Source organism: Onychomys torridus, chromosome X (assembly GCF_903995425.1).
Source record: "Onychomys torridus chromosome X, mOncTor1.1, whole genome shotgun sequence".
Taxonomy (NCBI): domain Eukaryota; kingdom Metazoa; phylum Chordata; class Mammalia; order Rodentia; family Cricetidae; genus Onychomys; species Onychomys torridus.
Genome location: NC_050466.1, coordinates 57,536,637 through 57,558,693, shown reverse-complemented (window position 1 = coordinate 57,558,693; position 22,057 = coordinate 57,536,637). Strand labels below are relative to the sequence as shown.

Sequence of the window (22,057 nt, the reverse complement as noted above, 5' to 3'; positions counted from 1 at the left end):
TCTGGTTTGGGTTTGTATTGCTGAGGATCAAACTCTGGGCTTCCTGGGTGTCAGGCGAGCACTCTTTAAACTGAACTGCATCCACATCCCTAAACATAGAATTCTTTTATCCCATCACCAACCATGTGGAAATGTTAAAACTGGTTTTGGCTCATATGTTGTATATGGGGCCACCTGAGTTTGTAGGTTGTAGCTTGCTGACCCTGATCTGAAAAGTGAGTTCCTGCCACCCAGGAAGAGCCCTAAGTGACACACCCAGTAGGAAGCTCCTGGTCTGTTTTCCTGCTTGATGCCTTGGGGTTGGACAGGACTGCTACCAGACTAGAACAAAAGCCACACAACTTAAGGAGGGCTGCATTTGATATTCCTCGTGCATATGAAATACAATGTCAAACCATTTCTTGAGCTCTTTAACAGATAAGCAATGTACATTTTACCAGGTACAGGATTGAATATATGCTAATTTGTAGTATCTTAGTCCAAGTTAGACAGTTAAACAAACTTGTTCCTTTTTTCTCATGATCTGCCTTTCCTACAAACTTCACTTACCAGAGGTTAAAAAGGTGCTGTTTGGGACATCTCATTCACCAAGAGCACAAAATATGAGAGAAAATAAAGGCCTGCAAGAGAGCCTTCCCCTCATTTTTAAACACTTTATTTATTTTTATTTTATGTGCATTGGTGTTTTGCCTGAATGTATTTCTGTGTGGGGGTGTCAAATGCCCTGGAACTGGAGTTGTTGATAGTCGTGAGCTTCCATGTGGGTGCTGGGAATTGATTCTGGGTTCTCTGGAAGAGCAGCCAGTGCTCTTAACTGCTGAACCATCTCTCCAGCTCCCAACCTTTTCATTTTTAATAGAAGTTTACTCAGCTACTTAGAGCAGGGTTTCTCAACCTCTATGTGACTGATGTATAGGCTGAATGATTCTTTGGGTTTTTTTCTTGGGGGCTATTTAGTAACATCCATGGTTGCTGTCTATTAGTTGCCAATAGCATGTATCCCCTGAGTTGTGACAATCAACAAACATCTTTAGCTTAGCTGAGTGTGATGGTGCACACCTATAATCCTAGCAATCCTATAACACCCATAATCCTCTGGAGTGAGAGACAAGAGAATTATAGGCCAGAAAGATATACACAGCAAGTTCCACGCTGGTTAGGGTCATATAGCAAGATGCTGTCTTAAAAAAAAAAAAAAGTGACATTTGCCAAAATCCCCCACAAGGCAGAACTGTCTTCTATTAAGTACCATTACTTTAAAGTGAAACATTTGTTGAGCTTTTTCTGTGTTCCAAGCTCTTACTTGGCCACATGGATGGAGCAGAGGACAAGAAAGAGGCAGCCTTTGATTTTTTTTAGTTCATAATCTATGGCAAACAGATGCACTAGAGTATAGAACAGCCTGGTAGCTACCATTAAAATGCTTTGAGAAAGGGCTATTTTCAGTGCTCAGTGCTGAACACAAGTCTAGTTAGTGCAGGCTAGGCTAGTGCTCCACCACTGCATCCCCAGACCTGAGAAAGAGCTTTGACTGAGGAACATTGCAACTGTGTGTCATAATCAAATTTGTATCTTCCTGACAATTCTACAAGGGGTGGTTACCTTGCTCTTGACCCACAACGTAACTAACAATGACCAAGGAAGACACTGTAGACTTCTGGACACAAACTGTGTGAAGGAAAAAGCTCTTACTCCATACATGATGTCCTGAAACAGTTTTGATTTGAGCATTTAAAAAACTGAGATATGATTCATAAAATACAAAATACATTTTAATGTACATGCTTCCATGCTTCTAGTCAGTGGGTTTTGGTATTCTCATTATATTATGCACATACCACCTAGTAATTAATTCCAAGACATTTCCATCACCCCCCCCAAAAGGAACAATTATTCCTAACTCCTCCTCTACATGTCAGTGTAATGTCCTTGTAACCATTAATCTATGCATTTGCCTTTTCTGGATAGTTCATGTCAATAGAAACACACAATACATAGTTTTGTGTGTCTAGCTTCTTTAAATTCAGGTTGTAATACATAATAATCCTTTACTCCTTTTTATTGCAGAGTGATATGTCATTGTATGGATATACTGTGCTTTATTGTTTACTCACACAACAACTGATGGACATTTGAGATTTTTTTTCACCTTTAGCTATTACGAATAATGTTGCTATGAGCATTGGTATACAAGTTTCATATTTCTTGGTTATACAGTTAGGAGTATAATTGCTGAAATATTGAATATATTGATATTGAATATATTGAAATCTTAATTCCAATGTGGAATCATTTGGAGGTGGAGCCTATGGGAGGCAATTAGATAATAAAGATGGAGTCCACATAAATGGTATTAGTGCCCTTATAATAAGAGGCAAGAGAACCAGTTCACTTGAGAAGTTCACACCTGGAAGAGAACCCTCACCTGAATGCCACTGTGCTGTCACCTTGTTCTTGGATTTATAGCTTCCTAAACTAAGACTTAGGTCAGCCACATGCAGTGAGGGAAGGAAGACTATGGGGAGTGGAAAGAAAATGAAATAAGAGAGCTGTGTCTGTGCTCTTGGAACCCAGAAGGTTAGCACACACAGAGAAAAAAGGGGAGTGGCTTGGTGTAGGAAGAGCATTAATGGTAGGCAAGAATCCTGTCATCCAGTGAGGGCTTGGAGGTTCTATGTCCTAATGGCAACAGCACAGCAGTGAAGGAAAGCAAGGGGGTTATTTGACAGAATTGTCTTTTAGTCAGGTAAAGGTGATGCATGTCTCTGATCTCAGCACTTGGGAGGTTGTAACAAGGCTTCCTTTTGAGCCACCAGCCAGCTCACAAATCATGACACGAAGACTTCTTATTAGTTATGAATGCTTGGCCTTAGCTTATGCTTGTCCCACTAGCTCTTATAAATTAATCTTACTTGTTTCTCTTCATCTACATTTCACTTTGGGGCTTTTTGTTTTGTTTTGTTTTTTTAGGATCACAAGGAGTTGTGTTTTTTAATTGATACTCAATTTCTACATACAATATTGCACAAATTAAAGATGTATCAACAATTCTATTTATGATACAAACTCATCAACAATCATAAAACTACAAGTCGGTATGTTTTGGTGGTAGGTACTTCAGTAAACAGCGCAAATATTAAACTCAACTCCTTCTTGAAAATCAGCCTCCCACAAAAGAACTCACAGGTTACTTAAGATGTCAAACACAAGTTAAGTCACCATCACTTTGAAGAAAAACTTGGGATCCAGGTGTAGTAGCACATGTCTCAGAAAGCTGAAGCAGGAGGGTTGTGAAATCACGACTCAAAAAACTGATGATAAAAATATTAAACATTCAGCAATTTCATTTAGGAACCAGAAAGTATATGCATATTGGGAACTCCATGTTGTTGTTCTGCTCCTTAGGGCCTGTGCTCCAAGAGTAACTACTCCACTGCTGCAGGATCTCTGTAAGAAACTATTGTTTCAAAGTTCTAAACAAACAAGGTGACAATTCATTCAAATTTTAGTATATGTGCTGCTGAGTGAGCACGGCAATTCATACAAAAGGTTTTAACTAAGACTTTTTCATTCAAAAGAAAACTAATGCAATCTCCATAAATTAAGAGAGTCTTATGAAAATGCTGCCCAGGCATGGAAGCCAGGCCAACACTCACCTCCACTGACTGTCTCACACAGCACTGGTGACAACCTGTGAGGAAGGGAGAGCTGGGTCTGGTCCTAGCTCTTCTAACCTGTACTTGGATCCAGTCTTCATACACACAGAATTAGGTGCAGTGAGCTACTAGCTGGCTACTTGTCACAAGAGCTTCCAATTGAAAGGTCTAAGCAAACCATCTTGAAGCATGCCCTAGGGGATGGACTGAGACCAGGTCTGGCAGGTCCTACCTTCTCACACCATCACTCAGAAGTCTGGAACTGTTGAGTGGGCAAATGAAGCATACAATAATTATATTTCTAATAAAAATGCAAAAGGCCATGGCAAATGTGAGAGGGAAGTGGGGTACCACTATGCTGTTACCCACAGTTGTCCTGACTGTGAGATTAGGAGTTGGCAACAGGTTGAGAAAGGTCCCAGCAGGCATAGTCTCAAGCCATTCAGTAGGATCTATGGGGGCATACCTGTTATCTGTTTCTTCAGCTCCCAGCAAAGCAATGGGCACGAAGCTGGTTCTAGCACAAATGCTACAGTGTTAAAAGCAGGGTAAGAGTTTTCTGTACAGAACAGATGACCCAAAGAAACCAATGGTTTCTCTGTTTCTGTGCTTTACAGACAATACAGATACGAAGTTTTCAGGACTCAGCATACTGGCTTGATTTCCAAAATGCATCACTTTATTTTTCCTCATGAGGTGGCCACACATTATAAACTCTGAGCACATGACAATCACATGAGGTTTCAAATGTTAAAGCTTTCACCACAGCTACAAGTCCCTTTGGTGTTGGGGTTCTGGATTGTCTTTAAGGAGCTGTTTTATCTTGTTCACAGCTGAGGGGGTCAGCGTGAGCACAGCCTGCATGGCCCACAGCTTCCTCTCGCTCAGTCCACGTCGTGGTGCCCACAATCTCACGTGATACATCAGCTTCTCTCCATGGACATGGCTGGCACCCACCTTGGAGCTTTCTACATTTCTTTCATTTTGTATATCTTACTTTTCTTGCTTCTTCCATGTTTGGCTAGCTGGTGGCTGCCTGCCTGGCTGGCCCCTGGCATCTTCCTCTCTCTCTCCCTCATTCTCTCTTCTCTCCCTCCCATCTCTCTCACCAAGATTCCTCCTTCTCCTTATTCTCTCTGCCCACCAGCCCCACCTATTCCTCTACTGTTTATCTATTGGCCATTTAGCTTTTTATTAGACCAAGTGCCTTAGGCAGGCAAAGCAACACATCTTTACATAGTTAAACAAATGCAGCATAAACAAATGTAATCTATCTTCACATCATTAAGGGAATGCAGCATAAACAAATGTAACACATATTTACATAGAGTAATATTCCACAACAGGAGATGGAGGCAGGAGGACCAGGCATCAAGACCATCCTTAGATACACAGTGAATTCAAGGTCATCGTGAGTGTCCTGGCTAGTTTTATGTTAACTTGACACAAGCTAGAGTCATTTGAAAGGAGGGAACCTAAATTGAGAAATAAGATCTGGAAGCAAGACAGTAAGCAGCACCCCTAGATGGCCTCTGTATCAGCTCCTGCCTCCAAGTTCCCACCTTTCTTGAGTTCCTGTCCAACCCTTTCCTCCCCAACTTGCTTTATGGTTATGATTTTTCATCACAGCAATAGTAACCCTAATGAAGACACTGGGATATAGCAGACATTTTCTAAGACCAAAAACCAAAACCAACCAAACAAGCAAAACAAAAAAGGATGGTCTAGGACGATGACACAGTTGGTAAGGTGCATGCTGTGCAACCACGAGGACCTGAGTTAGGATCCCCAGCACTTTTATTAAAAAAAAAAAAGTGAGGAGTGGTGGTGCACACCAGTAACATAGCAGTAACTTCCAGCACTGGCAGGCAGAGATAGGTGAATCTCTGGAGCTAGCCGGCCCAGCTAGTCTAGCTCATTTGGTGAACACACAAGTTCAGTGAGACATCTGGTCTCAAAAAATAAGATGAACGACAGTTACTTCTGGCTCCCACTCTTATGCATGTGCACCTGCATGCACACACATACACTTGATTTTCCCTTAGAAAAACATTCTCAGGGCAGTAATCTGGAGAAGGTACTGGAGAGAGGGTGGAAGAATCAGAAGTATTAGTTGGCTCAGAAGACAAATTATGGTTCCTTGGAATAAAGCAATAGAGGTAGGAGTTAGGAGGAGTGGATGGAATTTTGATTAAAATATTCATCCATTCATTCTTTCATTTATTCACTCAACTATTATATCGAGTTCCTACAATGTATTAGGCACTAGGTTAATTTCAAAAACAGTGGTTCTCAACCTGTGGGTTGTATCCTCTGTGGAGGGTTGAACAACCCTTTCACACGTGTCACCTAAGACCATCGGAAAACAGATATTTATATTACTATTCATAACTAGCAAAATAATAATTATGAAGTAGCAACAAAAGGGATCTAATGGTTGGGGATCACCACAACATGAGGAACTGTATTAAGGGGTCACAGCATAAGAAGACTGAGAACTGCTGGTCTCTAAAGAAACCAGATATCTGTCTTCACAGGCCTGTTATTCTCCTTAGTTGTGTGTAGAGTGTGAGAAGCATGCACATCAGGAGGATAGCAGCTCCATGTTTCTGGAATGGGGAATATGGATGGAGAACTATATTAGTGAGCAGGAGAAATGATGAGTTGTAAGATTTTTGAGATGTTGAGTAGAAAGCTTGATATTTGGGCTCAATATCTAGGAAGCATGACTTGATTTGGGAAACACCTATAGGTAGATCTTCCTGAAGCTGAGGGAGGAGATATAGAATATGAAAAGGAGACTTAGGGCAGAGCTCCAAGGAAACTAACACATAAGAGATGGGACAAGGAAGAAGAAGGAAGGTTCAGGAAGATGGGGGCAATCCTTGGAGGATAACAGGTATGATGGATTTAATATGAAATGCCCCACATAGGCTCAGGTGTCTGAACACTTGGTCCCAAGTTGGTATCACTGTTTTGGGGAGTTGTGGAACCTTTAGGAGGTAGACCCTTGCTTGAGGAAGTGAGATACTACAGGGCAGGCATCAAGGGTTAGAACACCATCTGGCTCTCTACTCTGTGGTCCAGCTCTGCTATACACTCCTGATACCATGAACAGAGCCAGTCACTATGCCTTCCCCATGATGGACTGTATTCCATTCAACCATGAGCCCAAATCAATAAATCTTTCCTATCTTAGGCTGGTTCTGTTGGGCATTTTGTCATAGTAATGAGAAAGGTAATTAACACACCATGTCAGTACAGGAAAGCTAAATGAGGAAAGAGAGTAGGAGCAGCAGCTGAATGGTGAAAGACTGATTAATCTGATGATTTGCATTATGGCTTTCCATTCTGGGTTTGGTTATTGGTCATATATATATATATATATATATATATATATATATATTAGCTCTATGACCTTCAGAAGTTACTTCACCTTTTTATTCCTCAGTTATCTCATCTCTGAAATGCATGTAAGGAAATTACCTCATGTGTATTTATGTTAATGAAACTACTTTGAACTGTGAGTAACAGTAAATACTCCCCAACTGATGGCCTATTATTAGCACTAGCTGTGGGATTAGCTGTAGGGGGATTTTTTTTGTCCTGCCAGCCAGCTTTCAAATAATCAAGTAGAGACTCATTATTAACTGTGAAAGCTCAGCCAATAGCTTAGGCTTGTTTCTAACTAGCTCTTATAACTAAAATGAACCCATTTCTATTAATGTATGTGCTGCTCTGAGGCTCATTTACCTCATACATATATACTGATCATCCTGCTTTTCTGCTTCCTTTGTCTCTCTGCCCTTCTTCTTCCCATTGTCCTCTGTGCTTGGAAAACCTGCCTAGCTATTGGCTGTCCAGCTTTTTACTAAGCCAATCAGAGTGACATCTTCGCAATGTACAAAAAAGATTATTCTACAACAATTAACATTAGTAGATGTATTGAAGAGCCATGTTTCCCACAAAAGTGTCCACCATAGAACCCCTGCCTTCATCAGGGGAAGTTGTGGCCTTGTTTAAATGTGATAATAGATTTCTAAGAGCAGAATAATTGAAGTCCTTTGCCAACTATGTCTGTGCAGTTAGAAGCCTTCAAGGTGCATTCTTATGGTTGCCATCATCTCCTTATAATTTAGTTTTGTTTATTTGTAGAGTGAGTTTTCATTATAATGGGGCATTTATAGAATTTTACCTTAGAGAAATTGACCTTATATATCACCTAATTCCAACTGATCATTTTATACATAAAGAAACAAAGGCCAAGAAAGGCTAGCCAGGGGAGAGCATAAGTCACAAAATTATTCATGTATCTCTTTTGTAGTTGTTTCTTCAATGTTGGAGGGAGGGGTAGGTATGACAAGACTCATGTGGTTCCTCATTGAGGTTATGTAAGCAGTCAATAATCTCTGAAAGAGAGAGGACTGTTTAGTGGAGCTGCCTGAGAGTTGTGAGCCATCAACCATGCTAAGGTGGACCTTCTGGTGACGTGGCTGCCAGAGTCAAACACATTCTTGTCAGTAACTCTTAACGTTGGACCCAGAATTATTTCTTTAATTTGCCATTGCCCTCTTTATCTAAGAACTAACTGAAATAGGCTCCCCAGGAAAAGTCATGCCATACCTTCCACCTGCCCATTTCCCTACACAAAATGTTAGGGACTTAGACAGCAGGAATTGTACTAGGCACCAAGACTTTCAAGGGTTATACAAGAATAAAGAACTTGGAGCTTATTGGCAACAATGGACAAGTACAATAATTGTACTCTAGTACATGAGCTCCTCAGGAGCTAGGGGAATATATAGGAAGTATTTGGTTAGTATGAGTGAGTGAGGTTTTCTGGAGGAAATGAGGCTCAATATGAAGACTCAGTTAGCCTAGTGAAGTGGGAATAAGGCTGGGGGAAGGAAGATGTTTCAGGAAGAGAGAATAACTTATGCCAAGGATGCAGCTACTAAGATCATGAGGGCTGGCAATTTTAAGCCTAGACAAAAGCATGACTTTAGAGTGGGAGAGGATGAAGGGGAGCTAGGAGGGATGGTGATAGAGGAGGGGCAGAGAGATAAGCAGGATCCAGAAAGAAAACGTTCATGAGAAACATTTTGTTGATGCTGAAAGCTCCAGAGAGTTCTAGAAAGGTTTTAAACAGTGAATAACAGTATTGATTTTGCAGTAGACGTGTGGGGATTTCAATAAGCTCCAGTCATTTCTGCAATTGTTAGATATTAAGTAAAACAAAAACATATAGAAATTTGTTTTAATATGTTCTATTTTAAACACCTAATTAAAAACCAGTACAGGGTCTCTGGTACAGGTGGCCAAGCCTATTTTCTATGTATAAGTCAAAGTCAATTAGTCTGGGTTGGAAATAATACCACCTAGGGATAATGAGTTAGAAGAGTTACTAGAAGATGCCATTCACATGCTGTTTGCATATTTACAAAGTTACTCAGGAAAAAATGCTTTCTTAAGCTTTATTGCTTTCACATGCCTGACCAGGTACACTGGGGAACCCAAGAAGTCCGGGTGATATTAATTTGTTCCACATCATCATTTTGATGATTAAGTGTCACTCATAAAATGCTCCAAAGTGCTAATGGCTAGCACTTGGGCCATCAAACTCTTGTGAACAAATCAAGACTCCTTCCCCACCACAAAAGATACCTTCCCCATCACAAATGCAGCTTAGTAGTAGTTCAGCTCTGTTGGAAGATTGTAACCTTAGACCCAGGCACAGTGGCCCAGCGCTGGAAGCTCTGGAAGTCTAAGTAGGATGAGCATGAGTTTGAAGCTGGCCTGGGCTCTATAGCGAGTTTCAGAACAGTCTGGGCTATGCAGGGAGACGTTGTCTCAAAAACAAAGACATTTAGAGCTGAGGATATGGCTCAGTGGTTAAGAGCACTAGTTGCTCTTGCAGAGGACCCAGGTTCAGTTCCCAGCACCCACATGGCAGATCATACTAACTGTAATCCCAGTTCTAGAGGATCTGATACCTTCTTCTGACCACTGTGGGTACCAGGTACTTAGGTGGTGTACACACATACATTCAGACAGAAGACTCATACAATAAATGAATGAATGAATGAATGAATGAATGAATGAATAAATAAATAAATAAATAAATAAATACATCTTTTAAAAAATCTGGTCTTACTTTCACTTATTTAAAAATGCAGATGAGGGACTGGGGATATGGCTCAGTAAGTGAAATGTTTGAGGTCCAGAGACTTGGATCACTGGAGCCTAAGTAGAAAGACAGGCAGGTATGGTGGTTGCCTGGGATCCCAGCACTTGAGACACAGAGAGAGGGCATTCCTAGAGTAAGACTTGGCAAGCTGGGTTCATCAAGAAACCCTGCCTCAATAATAGCACCCACACTCGTACCCAGCCGTGTGCCCCGACACACAAAACCATGCATACACACATGAATGCACTCACATACATACAGATGAAAAATGCAAAAGACAGTTTCTTAAGAATTCACTCATGATTGAGAACTATATAATAGATCCTGATATTCAGACAACAATACAAATCAAAGCACAATAGTTTGGCCAGTGGCTACCCCATGAATAATAGTGATATGTCCTCTGCACATGTCCTAAAGGAGACCTGATATCTTGAAGGAGTACTCTAGGAAAAACTATCATAGGACATAAAATACATCAGAGGAAGATGAGTCAATAAACTAGCAACATGCCTTGTAATTAGTAAGTGTGAGGTCTGTGCCTTCACCAAGATTGGAGAATACACTTCAAAGGGCCAGCCACAACTGTGACTTTACTGGTTTAATCATCATATTCTATACATGGCCATGAAAGTGGAAAAAATCATTTAAAGAGGGAAAAGTGTTAGTAGATAGAATTGCTAATAATTAACTTGCTGATGTGTAGATGCCATAGGAAATTGATTTATTACACCAAGAATCCAGTTCTGTGTTCTGTGTTGCCAGTTTTGAAAATGTACATGTGCATCTATTTAAAATTTCAGAAAGAAAGAAAATTAATTATTCAACTCTTTATATTTAAGTGGAAACAATATGGTCTGGGGGAAGGAAGGAATCCTGGACAGGCAGGCATGACATGCATGACGACAGCACAGTGCATAGCTTGGAAAAATGAAATTCAGAGTGCTCAGAAAAAAAAGCTTAATTTACTTCTCCCTGATATAGAATGGTATTTCAAGTTAATATTGGCAAATGACCTGAATTATTTTCCCAGCATCCTCTCCTCCTTGCCATGTGCTTTAAACCCATGGCCACACTAACTGATCTATCACTGATTCAATAATTCTTCTACTTGAATACTGAATACCTAGGTATATTGCAGGTAATGAAATCAATCTCTCCTCTCCGTGTGTGTGTGTGTGTGTGTGTGTGTGTGTGTGTGTGTGTGTGTGTGTGTTTTGCAGGTACCTTTTGAAATCAGAGTTTGGCACTGAGATGTCTTCCTCACTTGCTTTTCTTCCTTATTATTATTTTTTTTTTTGAGACAGGTCTCTCACTAAACCTAGTATTCCCCATTTTGACTAAACTGCGTGACCAGTGAGCTCCAGGGATCCACCTGTCTTCCCTACCCTGGTCCCAGCACTGGGGTTATAAGCATATACCACTATGCTCAGCTTTTTGTATGTGGGTGCCAGGAATCTGAACTCAGGCCCTCATGCTTGTATAGAAAGCATTTTATCCAGAAATTGCCACTCTGTACATTTAAAATGTCTGAATATCCATGACTTCATGTTTCTACCTTGGGAAGCCTGGATGGGCATGCCACTGGCCCCATCCTCTGTCCATCCATCTCTCTCCTTCTCCCTTTCTTTACTTCTCCATCTCTCTCTCTTCCTGAACAATGTTTATCAGATATAAGACCCAGAGAATACAGTCTTGAGGCAGGGGAATGTCAATATAGGCAATCAAGTCTTAGTGGAGAGCAGGCTCGAAACAAAGAGAGTTTGAGCTAAATGTTGACTTGTCTAGAATTCCTTTAATGCATTATACACATTGCCGTCTACATTGATCAAATTAATCAGAAAATCACTGTCTCCACAGCTGGAGTCAATTTAGAAACATTCCAAGGATTGTGTAAGTAGTATAGTATTTCTGCACAGGATTCCTTATTTTCTGCAAAAAATAGAAGGTGCCAGGATCTTTTGTGTGCTTGTTGCTGACCAGTTTCCAGAAAACATCATAAAACTCTCCAAGACAAACTGAGAAGTTAAATGTCTTTTGCTGCTGTTTAAATACTGTTCTAAGGGTTGGGGATTTAGCTCAGTGGTAGAGCGCTTGCCTAGCAAGCTCAAGGCCCTGGGTTCGATCCTCAGCTCCACATACAATAACTAACTAACTAACTAACTAACTAACTAACTAACTAACTAACTACTGTTCTATAAATAAAAGTTTTTCTAGATAAGGATAACTAGGGAAAGCAATGGGGTATTTCTTTTTTTAGGATTTATTTTATTTTTAATGATATATATGTGTTTGTGTGTATACTTACACACGAATACAAAACCTTCAGAGGCCAAAATAGAGTACTGGATCCCTTGGAGCTAGAGTTACAGACAGTTTTGAACTATACATGTGGGTGCTAGGATCCAAACTGGGGTCCTCTGTAAGAGTAGTATATGTTCTTAACTGACAGGCCATCTCTCTAGCCTCCATGAGGGTATTTTTGTCATTGATTTTTAAAAATCATTCACCCAGTATGGCAAGGTCATTCATTGTATATAAATGGTTAAATTAACTTTGAGTTCTTATCCATCTTTGTGTTTGTATTTGTACATTCACATGTGTACATGTGTGTGCACAAATCTGTGTGTGCATGTGGAGGCTAGAGGACAATCTTAGGTGTCATTCTTCAGGATTCGTCTACCTTATTTGTTTGAGACAGGGTACCCCATTAGCCTGTCGTTTTCTGGTTACTAGCTGGCTGGCTGGTGAGGCCTAAGAGTCTATATGTCTCTGCCTTCCCTGCACTGGGATGACAAGCATGCACCACTAAACTCAGCTTTTAAAATGGGGCTTCTGGAGATTAAACACAGGTCTTCACACCTTCAGGAAGGCAAGTATTTTAACCACACAGCCATCTTCCTAGCCCTGAGTTCTCACCCAGCCTTAAGAGACAGAATGAAAGTTCTGGTTACCCCAAGCCATACCACTCTTCAGATACACAGAGGTTTAAGAGCAAGAGCTCACCATGCTTGTCCTGGGGATCAAACTCGGGTTGTCAGGCATGGTACCAAGTACCTCTACCCATTGAGCCATCTCGTTGAAGTCACACTTTGAAGTCAAGTACACAGAGATGGGATTGGAACCACTAGGAGTAGAACAATCACCTAGAGAAAGTATAGATCGGGAAATCCAGAACTTTGCTTTTCACAGAAGGGCGCCTGGTAAAGAAGGCAGAGGAGCAAACAACACAGGGGAAAACAAATCAGAATGGATGGGGAGGGCATTATCAGCTGTGTCTGCAGAAACTTTTGATATTCTTTCTTGCAAAAGATGAAGCTTGCTTTCCCTGCTGTCATGGATGGCTTCTAATGAACTTCTAATTAACTGTGGGAGTGATGAAGGATAACCTCCGGGATGAGGACACCAAAGGCACTGTGGCTCCTTTCTTGTTCCTTCTCTTGTATGAGAAACTCTGGGGGTTGTGTGTGTCAGCTGACACACTGTAAAGACAGTCAAGCCACTTTAATGGAGGAGTGTCCACATGGAAAGGATATGAGGCTTCCAGCTAACCACCATGAAAGTGTGCCATCTTGGAAGCAGATCCTCTAGAAAATGTGAAGCTTGCTGATGATAGTGGCATTAGCCAAAGCTTGACTACAAACTTGTGACAGGCCTACCTTTCTGCTGTGAACCTATAAAGTCCATAAAAAACAGGCCTAATCCCCAGGCAGCTGAGCTGCTTGGATTTCCCCATCTACAGAAACTGTGTGAGACAAGAAAATTGTTTTAATTAGAAGCTTTGAAGCATTTTGTAGTTCAGTAACAGATAGCAAGGAGATGTGGCCAGCAACTGAGCACAGTGAATACAGAAGAGCAAGCTGAAAATATTTGCAAAGGTGTATTGAGTTCTAATCATGCACTCATCAAATCCAAGACGCCAAGGATTATTAATACATTGCTGTTGCATACATTAGGAAAGGGAAAAAATGCTTAGGATTAAACTATGGCTCTTTACCATAATGATATGAGCAGTTTTGTCATGATTTGGGGCATGAATTAGTCACAACTGGGTTAGATTTAAAAATGGCAGAGCCTGCAATGGCCTGCTTCACTCTCTGTTACTTTTGGAATCAAGTCCAAGCTCATTAGCTTGGCATCCTAGCTTCCTTGCAGCCTGGCTCCAGCCTCCCTTCTTTGGTTCTTGGCAGGTACTGTGGGTTCATGATGACCAGTTTACCCTTTGAACCTGGGGCTGTCTTCCTTCTACCTTCTTCTTTTGCAGGCACATATCCATCCATTTATTACCTTATTCCCATGCAAAATGACCATCAATTAAACACTGACTGACTTATTTTCTCCTACATATTATAGGCGATGGATACACTTTTTTTTTTGAGCTGAGGATCGAACCCAGGGCTAAATCCCCAACCCAGATAGATACACTTTTATTCATAAGGATAGTTCATATGCCATGCCCTGTTTTCAGTTTTCCCTGGCTCTTTCGGGCTCAGTTTCTCTCTCATCTATATTCTGTGGAATATTTTTCTTTTCTTTTTCTTTTTCTTTCTTTCTTTCTTTCTTTCTTTCTTTCTTTCTTTCTTTCTTTCTTTCTTTCTTTCTTTCTTTTCTTCCTTCCTTCCTTCCTTCCTTCCTTTCTTCTCTCCTCCTCCTCCTTTTCTTCTTCTTCTTCTCCTCTTTCTCCTCCTTCTCCTTCTTTTTAAACAGAGGGTCTCATGTATCCCAGGCTGGCCTTGAACTTGCTATGCAACTGAAGAAGATCTTGAACCCCCAATCCTCCTGCCTTCACCTCCTGAGTGCTAGGATTCCAGGTTTTTAATACCACACCCAGTTAATGTGGTGCTGATGCTCCAACCTGGGGTTTTGTATGTGCTAGGCAAGAACCCTACCAACCAAGCTACATCCCTGAACCGTGAAAAAAAATTATTTTCCAAGACAGGGTTTCTCTGTGTAAGGGTCCTGGCCATCCTGGAACTCACTCTGTAGACCAGGCTGGCCTCAAACTCACAGAGATCCGCCTGCCTCTGCCTCCCGAGTACTGGGATTAAAGGCATGAGCTACCACCACCCGGCTGAAATTTATTTTTTTAATTATGTTTTTATTTTTGGGGGATTAGAATATAATAATATCATTTCTCTGCCACATTCCACTACTTGCTCTCTTTTAAATTCAGGACCTCTCTTTTCATTAGTTGTTGTTGCATGCATATATGTATATACATATATTCTTAAATATAATTTTGTATATTGTGTATACACAATATAAATAAATGGTATATTATATACATGTCTGTTCCTCTGAAACTGTTCACTTATTGTTTATGTGCAAGAAACATTGCCTTTTTTTTTTAGATTTATTTGGTCTCTTCAACTGACAAAGAAACAAAGAAAGACATTTTTTTTTCTGGCCCTACCAAGTGCTCTAGTGGGGGTGGTAGACAGATATGTATCTCTGGCATTCAGGAGAATGTTTGAGCATGCCAGTGTTCAGTTAATGTTGTCGAATTGGACCAAATTAATTTTAACTCCTTCTGGAATTTGTCTTCATCATTACAATCTGGAAATTTAAAACAGCTACTCTCCCTGTGTGGTATACATGTGTATATGTGTTTACATGTGTGGAGGCCAGAAGTCAATGGTGGATGGCTTCTTCAGTCACTCTGTACATTATGATTTTTTTTTTTTAGACAGAGTCTTTCACTAAACCTGGAAGTCATAGATTCAGCTAGGCTGGCTGACCAGCAAGTCTGAAAGATCCTTTCTTTACAGCCTCCCCAGCGTTGGGATTACAATCACATACCATTCTACCCCAGCTTTTTATGAGGATGCTGGGGAGGCAACTCAGGTCCTAATGTTTGTGCAGCAAGCACTTTACCCCCTGAGCCATGTCCCCAGCCCTAAAACATTTTAGTTATCAAAACCAATACACTGGGACCTGGTAAATTATCTAACAGAACTGATCAGCACTACTGATCCTTTTGGACAAAACCTGTATGTGGTAGAAAGATGTAACTATTTGTGGGAGGCACTGTGAACTTGAATGCTGACATTTGTTTACGGTGAGATTCTGAGTAAATCAATCCCAGATCCTTTTATAATTTGGTTTACCATCAAACCAATATCACCTTGGGGCACCTGTCTGCTTTGCTTCCTCTGTCTCCAGAAGGGTTTGTGTTCTAGAAGTTGTTAGCGGAGAACACCATCCTAAGAGGTTTCCTGTCTCAGCAGCTCAGTGACAAGCCGGTGTATCACTGTACACAGAGAGCTTCATGTACTCTTCTTTCCCCCTCAACATTAAATTTAGTATTATTACGTGTGTGTCTGTATGTGGATGATGCATGTGGTGCCATCTGTACCATGATGTGGGTGTGGGGATCAGAGGACATCTCTCTGGAGTTGTTTCTCCCCTTCCACCTTTCTGTCGGCTTTGGGGATTGAACTCAGGTCCATAGGCTTGCACAGCAAGTGCTTTTACCTACTGAGCCATCTCCCTAGTCCCCAGTCTCATTTCTTTTTTCTTTTTTCGGCTTTTCAAGACAGGGTTTCTCTGTGTAGCTTTGTGCCTTTCCTGGAACTCACTTGGTAGCCCAGGCTGGCCTTGAACTCACAGAGATCCGCCTGCCTCTGCCTCCCGAGTGCTGGGATTAAAGGTGTGCACCACCATTGCCCAGCTCCAGCCTAATTTCTTGATGTTCAGGAACTTTTTCGGTTTTTATTTTTGTTGTTGTCCTTCCTTTCCTGTTGCATCCCTTTCTATTGTGCTTCCCCTCCCCCCTTCTGGGGCATCCCAGGGGCACCTCCCTATCTTTCTGCACTGAGATTGCTCCTGATAGAAGACGGTGGGAATATTGGGAGGATGAAAATTTGTCTTACACAACTCCCTAGATCATGATGAAGAGATTTCACAAGTGTGGTCAAAGCAACTTTGAGATTTTCCTGGATTATCCACATGGGCTTCCTACAATCACAAAGGGTTTTCCTAATGGGAGGGAGACAAAGATGAGAGAAGGCAAGGTGATACAGTGGGAGAAGATGGAAATTCTTTTCACCAGCCAAGAAGCTCGAAGAACAAGGGGCAGATTCTTCTTTGGAGCCTCCAGAAAGGACTAGCACTTCCAACACCACCATGTTAACCCCGTAATACTCATTTTGGTCTTCTGGCTTCCAGAAGTGTAAGGTGATACATCTGAGTTGTTTGAAATACTCAAGTTTGCGGGTTAGTTATATTGGAGACACTTCCCTACTAGGGTTCTGAGAAGTTTCAAATCTCCATGTAACCTGTGGTTAGCAGGAAGCAGCCCCCTTGGTGTGAATCCAGATGTCCCTTCCTCTCACACATTACTTTTACTTGAATTAAATCAGGGAAAGATGTGTAACAGAAATATATTCCAAGTAGAAATTTGCTTCCAAGAATAGCAATGTTAATAATATATTCATCTTATGTGCCCAAAGGACTGGAGTGTTGGAACTAGAGTTCTAAGCAAATCTTTTTGACCAGGATTGCCTACTGGAAATATGATAACTGCATGTGGCCTGTCTGATTTTGTGGTAGTTTTTAAAATGAGAAATAAATGAGTAAAATTAATTTCAGTAGCATATTTTATCCAGTGTACTGTATCTACAATGCTACCATCTCAACATGTAACCAATAAAAAAAATGATCAGTGAGCTAGTTTCTATTCTTTTTCCCCCCATACTAAATCCTGAGATCCAAATGAATATTTTTTTATTTACACCACTTCTCACCTTGGACTGGCTACATTTTAAGTACAGGGTCACCATAATATTTACTGTTATGGACACAGTAGGTCCAGGGCATCTAAATAGTCTTGATACCCAAGGGGCATAAAAAAGTGCGAGTCAAGCCAAATTCTGAAGCATATAAAGTTAATATACAACTAATGAATTATCCATTAGATCAGTAGTCATTGTTACCTATACACTAAGCACCATTTAAGAGGCATATAGTTTTGCAGGTCATACAGTCGTGATAGTGTTCCAGTGAAAAATAGTCTGTACTTTATTACTTTTTGAGACAGGTTCTCAAGCTCATTATGTTACTGAGAATGACCAAGAGTGAGTGCTTGATCATCCAATTGCATCTATCCCTTCTCCCAATGCTGGGATTACAGTCATGCACCACCACATCTGGTTTATTCCATGCTGGGGATCAAACCCAAGACTTCATGCATACTAAGCAGGCACTCTACCAACTGGCCTACCTCCATCCTCAGCTCCCTTTTTTGTGTGTTTTTAAACTAGATATCTGTATGTGTCAGCTATAGGTTTTTTTTTCTGTAAATTTCAGTGAAACATTAGGAAATAACTAGCCTGTAGGCACACCTTTCTTTTTTCCAATGTGTGCCTTGACTTCTCTGTAAGTGCCCCCCCCCCAGGTGGAGTCTGGAGCTAATTAAACCTAGACCTGGGGCAGATCCCAAAGTGCTGACCACTTGACATTTCCAAGCATGTGGAGCAGATCATCAGCACACCAACCCATGAACCTGACACCGTGAAACAATCCCACTTCACATCTTGAAAAGTGCAGCAGTGCAGAATCTTCACACAGATTCTTCAGGTTAATATTCTTTGGTTTCTGGAGGGGGTCCCTTTCAGCTTTTAATTTAATTTGGTGGCACTTTGAAAGTGGATCTTCTAGAGCTCACTGTGCCTGCTGCTAAAGAACTGTTAATCTCCTCTCCACATTGCACTTGGTCTGCCTCGAGCAGGCTTTCTAACAAAACACAACCCTCCAGCGTTCAAGGACAATGTGATTAGGGCAAATTGCATCTGCTTACATTTTTATCGTGGGAAGGAAATTGAAACTTGCAACCATACATTCTAAGAACCTGGTTTGAGGGTTGTTCTGTTTGAACTTCAAAATCCCTTAATACCGTGGCCGACCCTGATGAAAGAGTTTTTCCTGTAAGTTAAACAAAGTCAGGCTCACCTTTAAGGAGCAGAAGCCAAACCAAGAGTTTCTCCTCTGCCCCCTCCTCCTCTTCCCAGAATCAGCACAGAAAAATCTTACTCAGCTGAGAAGGAGTTTGCTTCCCAGGGGACTTTGGGAAATACCTGGAAAATTTTTTTTTCTCAAAAGTTGTCCCAACTTGACTGCAGGTAGGTGGTTGTATCCAAGTTGTTACTGGCATTTCATAGGGCCTAGAGATGCTGCTAAACCCCCCAACCCCCCCCCCCCCCCCCAGAACACAGGAGAGCCTGCCACCCCAACAAATGTTTATCTAACTCATCCCAAAGGTCCTTAGATCTGCAGCAGAGGAACCCTATGCAGACCTGCAAAGAAGAAGCAAGGTGGGGGTGGGGGGGGGGGCCGGGTGGGAGTGGGAATGGATGGGTTGGGGGATGTCCCAGGGAGTCTTCTTGAAGAGGTTGTCCTGCTGCTCTGTAGAGGAGGCTGGGCCACGTTGACTGGGGTTATTCCTGCTCTGTCGCTTACTACTGGCTTTGTCTCTTTGGGCAAATTACTTGACCTCATTTTTCTCCTCTTCAAAATAGGGATGGTAACGATAATAGCTTGAACATACAGGTGTTAGGGATTTCTGGTGGGTTAATGGCCGGAAAGTGCTCGGTCTACAAGACACACTATGCCTGTGTACGTTTACTGTGTGGCTCTGTAGCTTTCTCAGGGAAGTTTCAAGGCTCAGAAAAGCTCATGAGTAGGCAAAAACAAGAATGAGTTCAGCTGTCATTTTTACCAACGCGAACTTTCTAGTTCATCACCCCGAATCCAAAGGCAGCTAGAACAGGAGCTCAGTGGCGAGCTGCTTCGGTGCTCAACAGTAAATGCTTAAGTGAGCGTTCTGCACCCTGTTTTTCATTTCTTCCCTAGCAATACTAGCGATTGGTAATCAGTGGGCATCCTTCAGGGACAGTGGAAGACACTAAACTCACACCCTTGCTAGGTACTCACGCATCTGTCTGTACTGGAGATGGCTGAAGAGCACCAAAGCTCGCATGCACGCATGGTCTGAGCGCCTAGCTTCCCTCCCCCAGTATCTGCCGGGCAAATTTAGCCAGGTGCGGCGCGGGATCCACAGACCACCTGAGGCCAAGCCTCACCCAAGGGGCGCAGGGAAGAAAGTCGGTGGGCACTCGAGTCTGGCATACTGGTGAAATCCACCCCAAGGCACTGAGGCACCTCAACCTCAGCACCTAGGTGCCCCTTACAAATGCGGGTCAGTGAGAAAGGGCTCCAAAAGGAGAGTTCAGGCTCAGGCAAACAGGGTCAGTGCAGACACTCACCTGGTCCCTACTCCACCTGCCACCCAGGAGAGCAGCAGCAGGAGCGCCAGGTTCCTGGGCAGCTGCATATTGGCGGGGGGTGGGGCCTCGTTCCTTGTCCTGTGCCCCTCAGGACCTGGGACACAGAGGGATCACAGCCTCTTCTCTGCTCTGCTGGCCAGGACCTTGGTTTTGCGGGCAGCTAGCAGGCTCGGTGGCAGCCAGCGCCGAGGGGACATCCGAACTGGAGAGCTGGGGAAAGTTTGGAGCTGCGGAGAGGCTGGGGGCGCCCTGGCAAGAGACTCTGCTGGGTGAAGCGCCCCGGTGCACCAGCGAGGGCGGGGCGGGGCGGCCGAGCACATCTGGCTGGGACCCGCCTCCAGAACGACCCGCGAGGCCTCCACACTCTGCTCTTACCCTTAACTGCCCCCACCCTTCAGTTTCAATTCACTGCAGGCTGCTCAGGGGCACCTCCGATTGTCAGGCTCGGGGCAAGTGTGCACCGCTGAGCTCCAGAGATTTCTCAATCTCAGTTCTCACTGAGAAGTCAAAGCAGGATCACAGACGCAAGTTCATAAGCACACTGCAATCTCATTTTAATGGGGGTTTTATGATCAGTGAGGTTTTTTCCACACAAATCATAGGCTGTTAGAGGTGGAAGGTCACCAAGTCTTGTTCAAACTCCATTATTTGACAAATGTCTTCTTCTAGTAATTCGCAACACCTTTAAATGTAACTCCCAATGATATTGTAGTTAGTAACTAGAGGCAACTCACATCAAACTAGTCGTCTGGGAAGAATGAACCTTAAATGGGAAAATGCCTCCATCAAATAAGCAAGTCTTTGGGGGATAGTTTCCTGATTAATGGTTGAAGTGGGGAGGTCAAACTCACTGTGGGGAGTGCCATCCCTACACAAGTGGTCTTGGAAGGTATGAGGAAAGTTCCTGAATGTCATTAAACAGTGTATCTGAATCACCTCTGCTTCCAGGTTTCTGCCTTGAGTTCTTGCTTTGCGTTTCCTTGAGGTTGGGTGAGAATGAGTAAGCTAAACAGACCCTTTTTCCTCCCTAAGTTGCTTTCGGTCATGGTGTTTAATCACAACAGTAGAAAGCAAGCTAAGACAGAAAGGCACAGATGAAGACACTTTTTGAGTCCAGAGAATCCCTTTAGGTACTGATGAGTTATTTATTTGGACTTGTAGCAGAAGGAATATTGGTTCTTCTTATGCCCACATTCACAACCTTTGACATCATGTAGGCAGAGCCCAGGACCTCACACCTTGACATTGGACTTCCTTCAGTGATTTGCTTTGGCTGTTGATGTTTGGGCAGAAGCAGTGTGCCCATACCAACCCCATGCCTAAAGACACGCATGCCTCTATTTGGGTTATGAGAAGACCATGCCGGTTAGCTTGATGGCCTAAGAAAGATGAGGAAGAAGAACACAGCTACCTACCTGGCCCACTAGCAGACCTCCTGCTCAAAGAAGAGCTGCTGATGGAGCCATGAAGCCTCCAAACTAAGGTCAGCAACACAGATGAGCTACAGAGACTTGTTGGAATTGATTCTTTTCTTGTTTTTAAACCATTTTCTTGATGGGGCTGGAGAGATGGCTCAGTGGTTAAAAGAAGTTGCTGCTCTTCCAGAGGACGAGCACAGAGCAAAGAAAGAACTCCACCTTCCACCGAAGTCTAACTAGGTACACTTTTGTGTTTATTGAGTTTACTTAGTGAAGCATGGGAGGAGTCTCAAAGGCATCCCAGAAACAAAAACCGAATCCCTGAAGCTCTCTGTTTAACTTGCAGGAGGCTCCACTGAAGAGAGCCTCCTCTTCCCAGCAATTGCTTACTGATTTTGTATTGTTTTGAGACAGGCTCTTGCTATGTAATCCCAGCTGACTGGCAACTACGTAGACCAGGCTGGCCCAGAACTCACAGAAATATTGCCTGCCTCTGTTTGAGTGCTGGTATTA

General features: G+C 42.4%; 1 protein-coding gene across 4 annotated transcripts in view; it reads right to left on the bottom strand.

Annotated features, from left to right (window-relative positions):
* Positions 1-20,489, bottom strand: part of Egfl6 (EGF like domain multiple 6) — a 67,274-nt gene extending 46,785 nt beyond the window's left edge. For 2 of the 4 annotated variants that reach the window (XM_036174626.1, XM_036174625.1), the window contains exon 1: positions 20,106-20,489. In XM_036174626.1, coding sequence (XP_036030519.1) covers positions 20,106-20,173 — 68 coding nt within the window. In that variant the 5' untranslated portion in view covers positions 20,174-20,489. The remainder of the gene's footprint in view (positions 1-20,105) is intronic. The other 2 variants (XM_036174624.1, XM_036174623.1) reach the window with 1 other exon arrangement.
* Between the last annotated feature and the right edge of the window lie 1,568 nt (positions 20,490-22,057).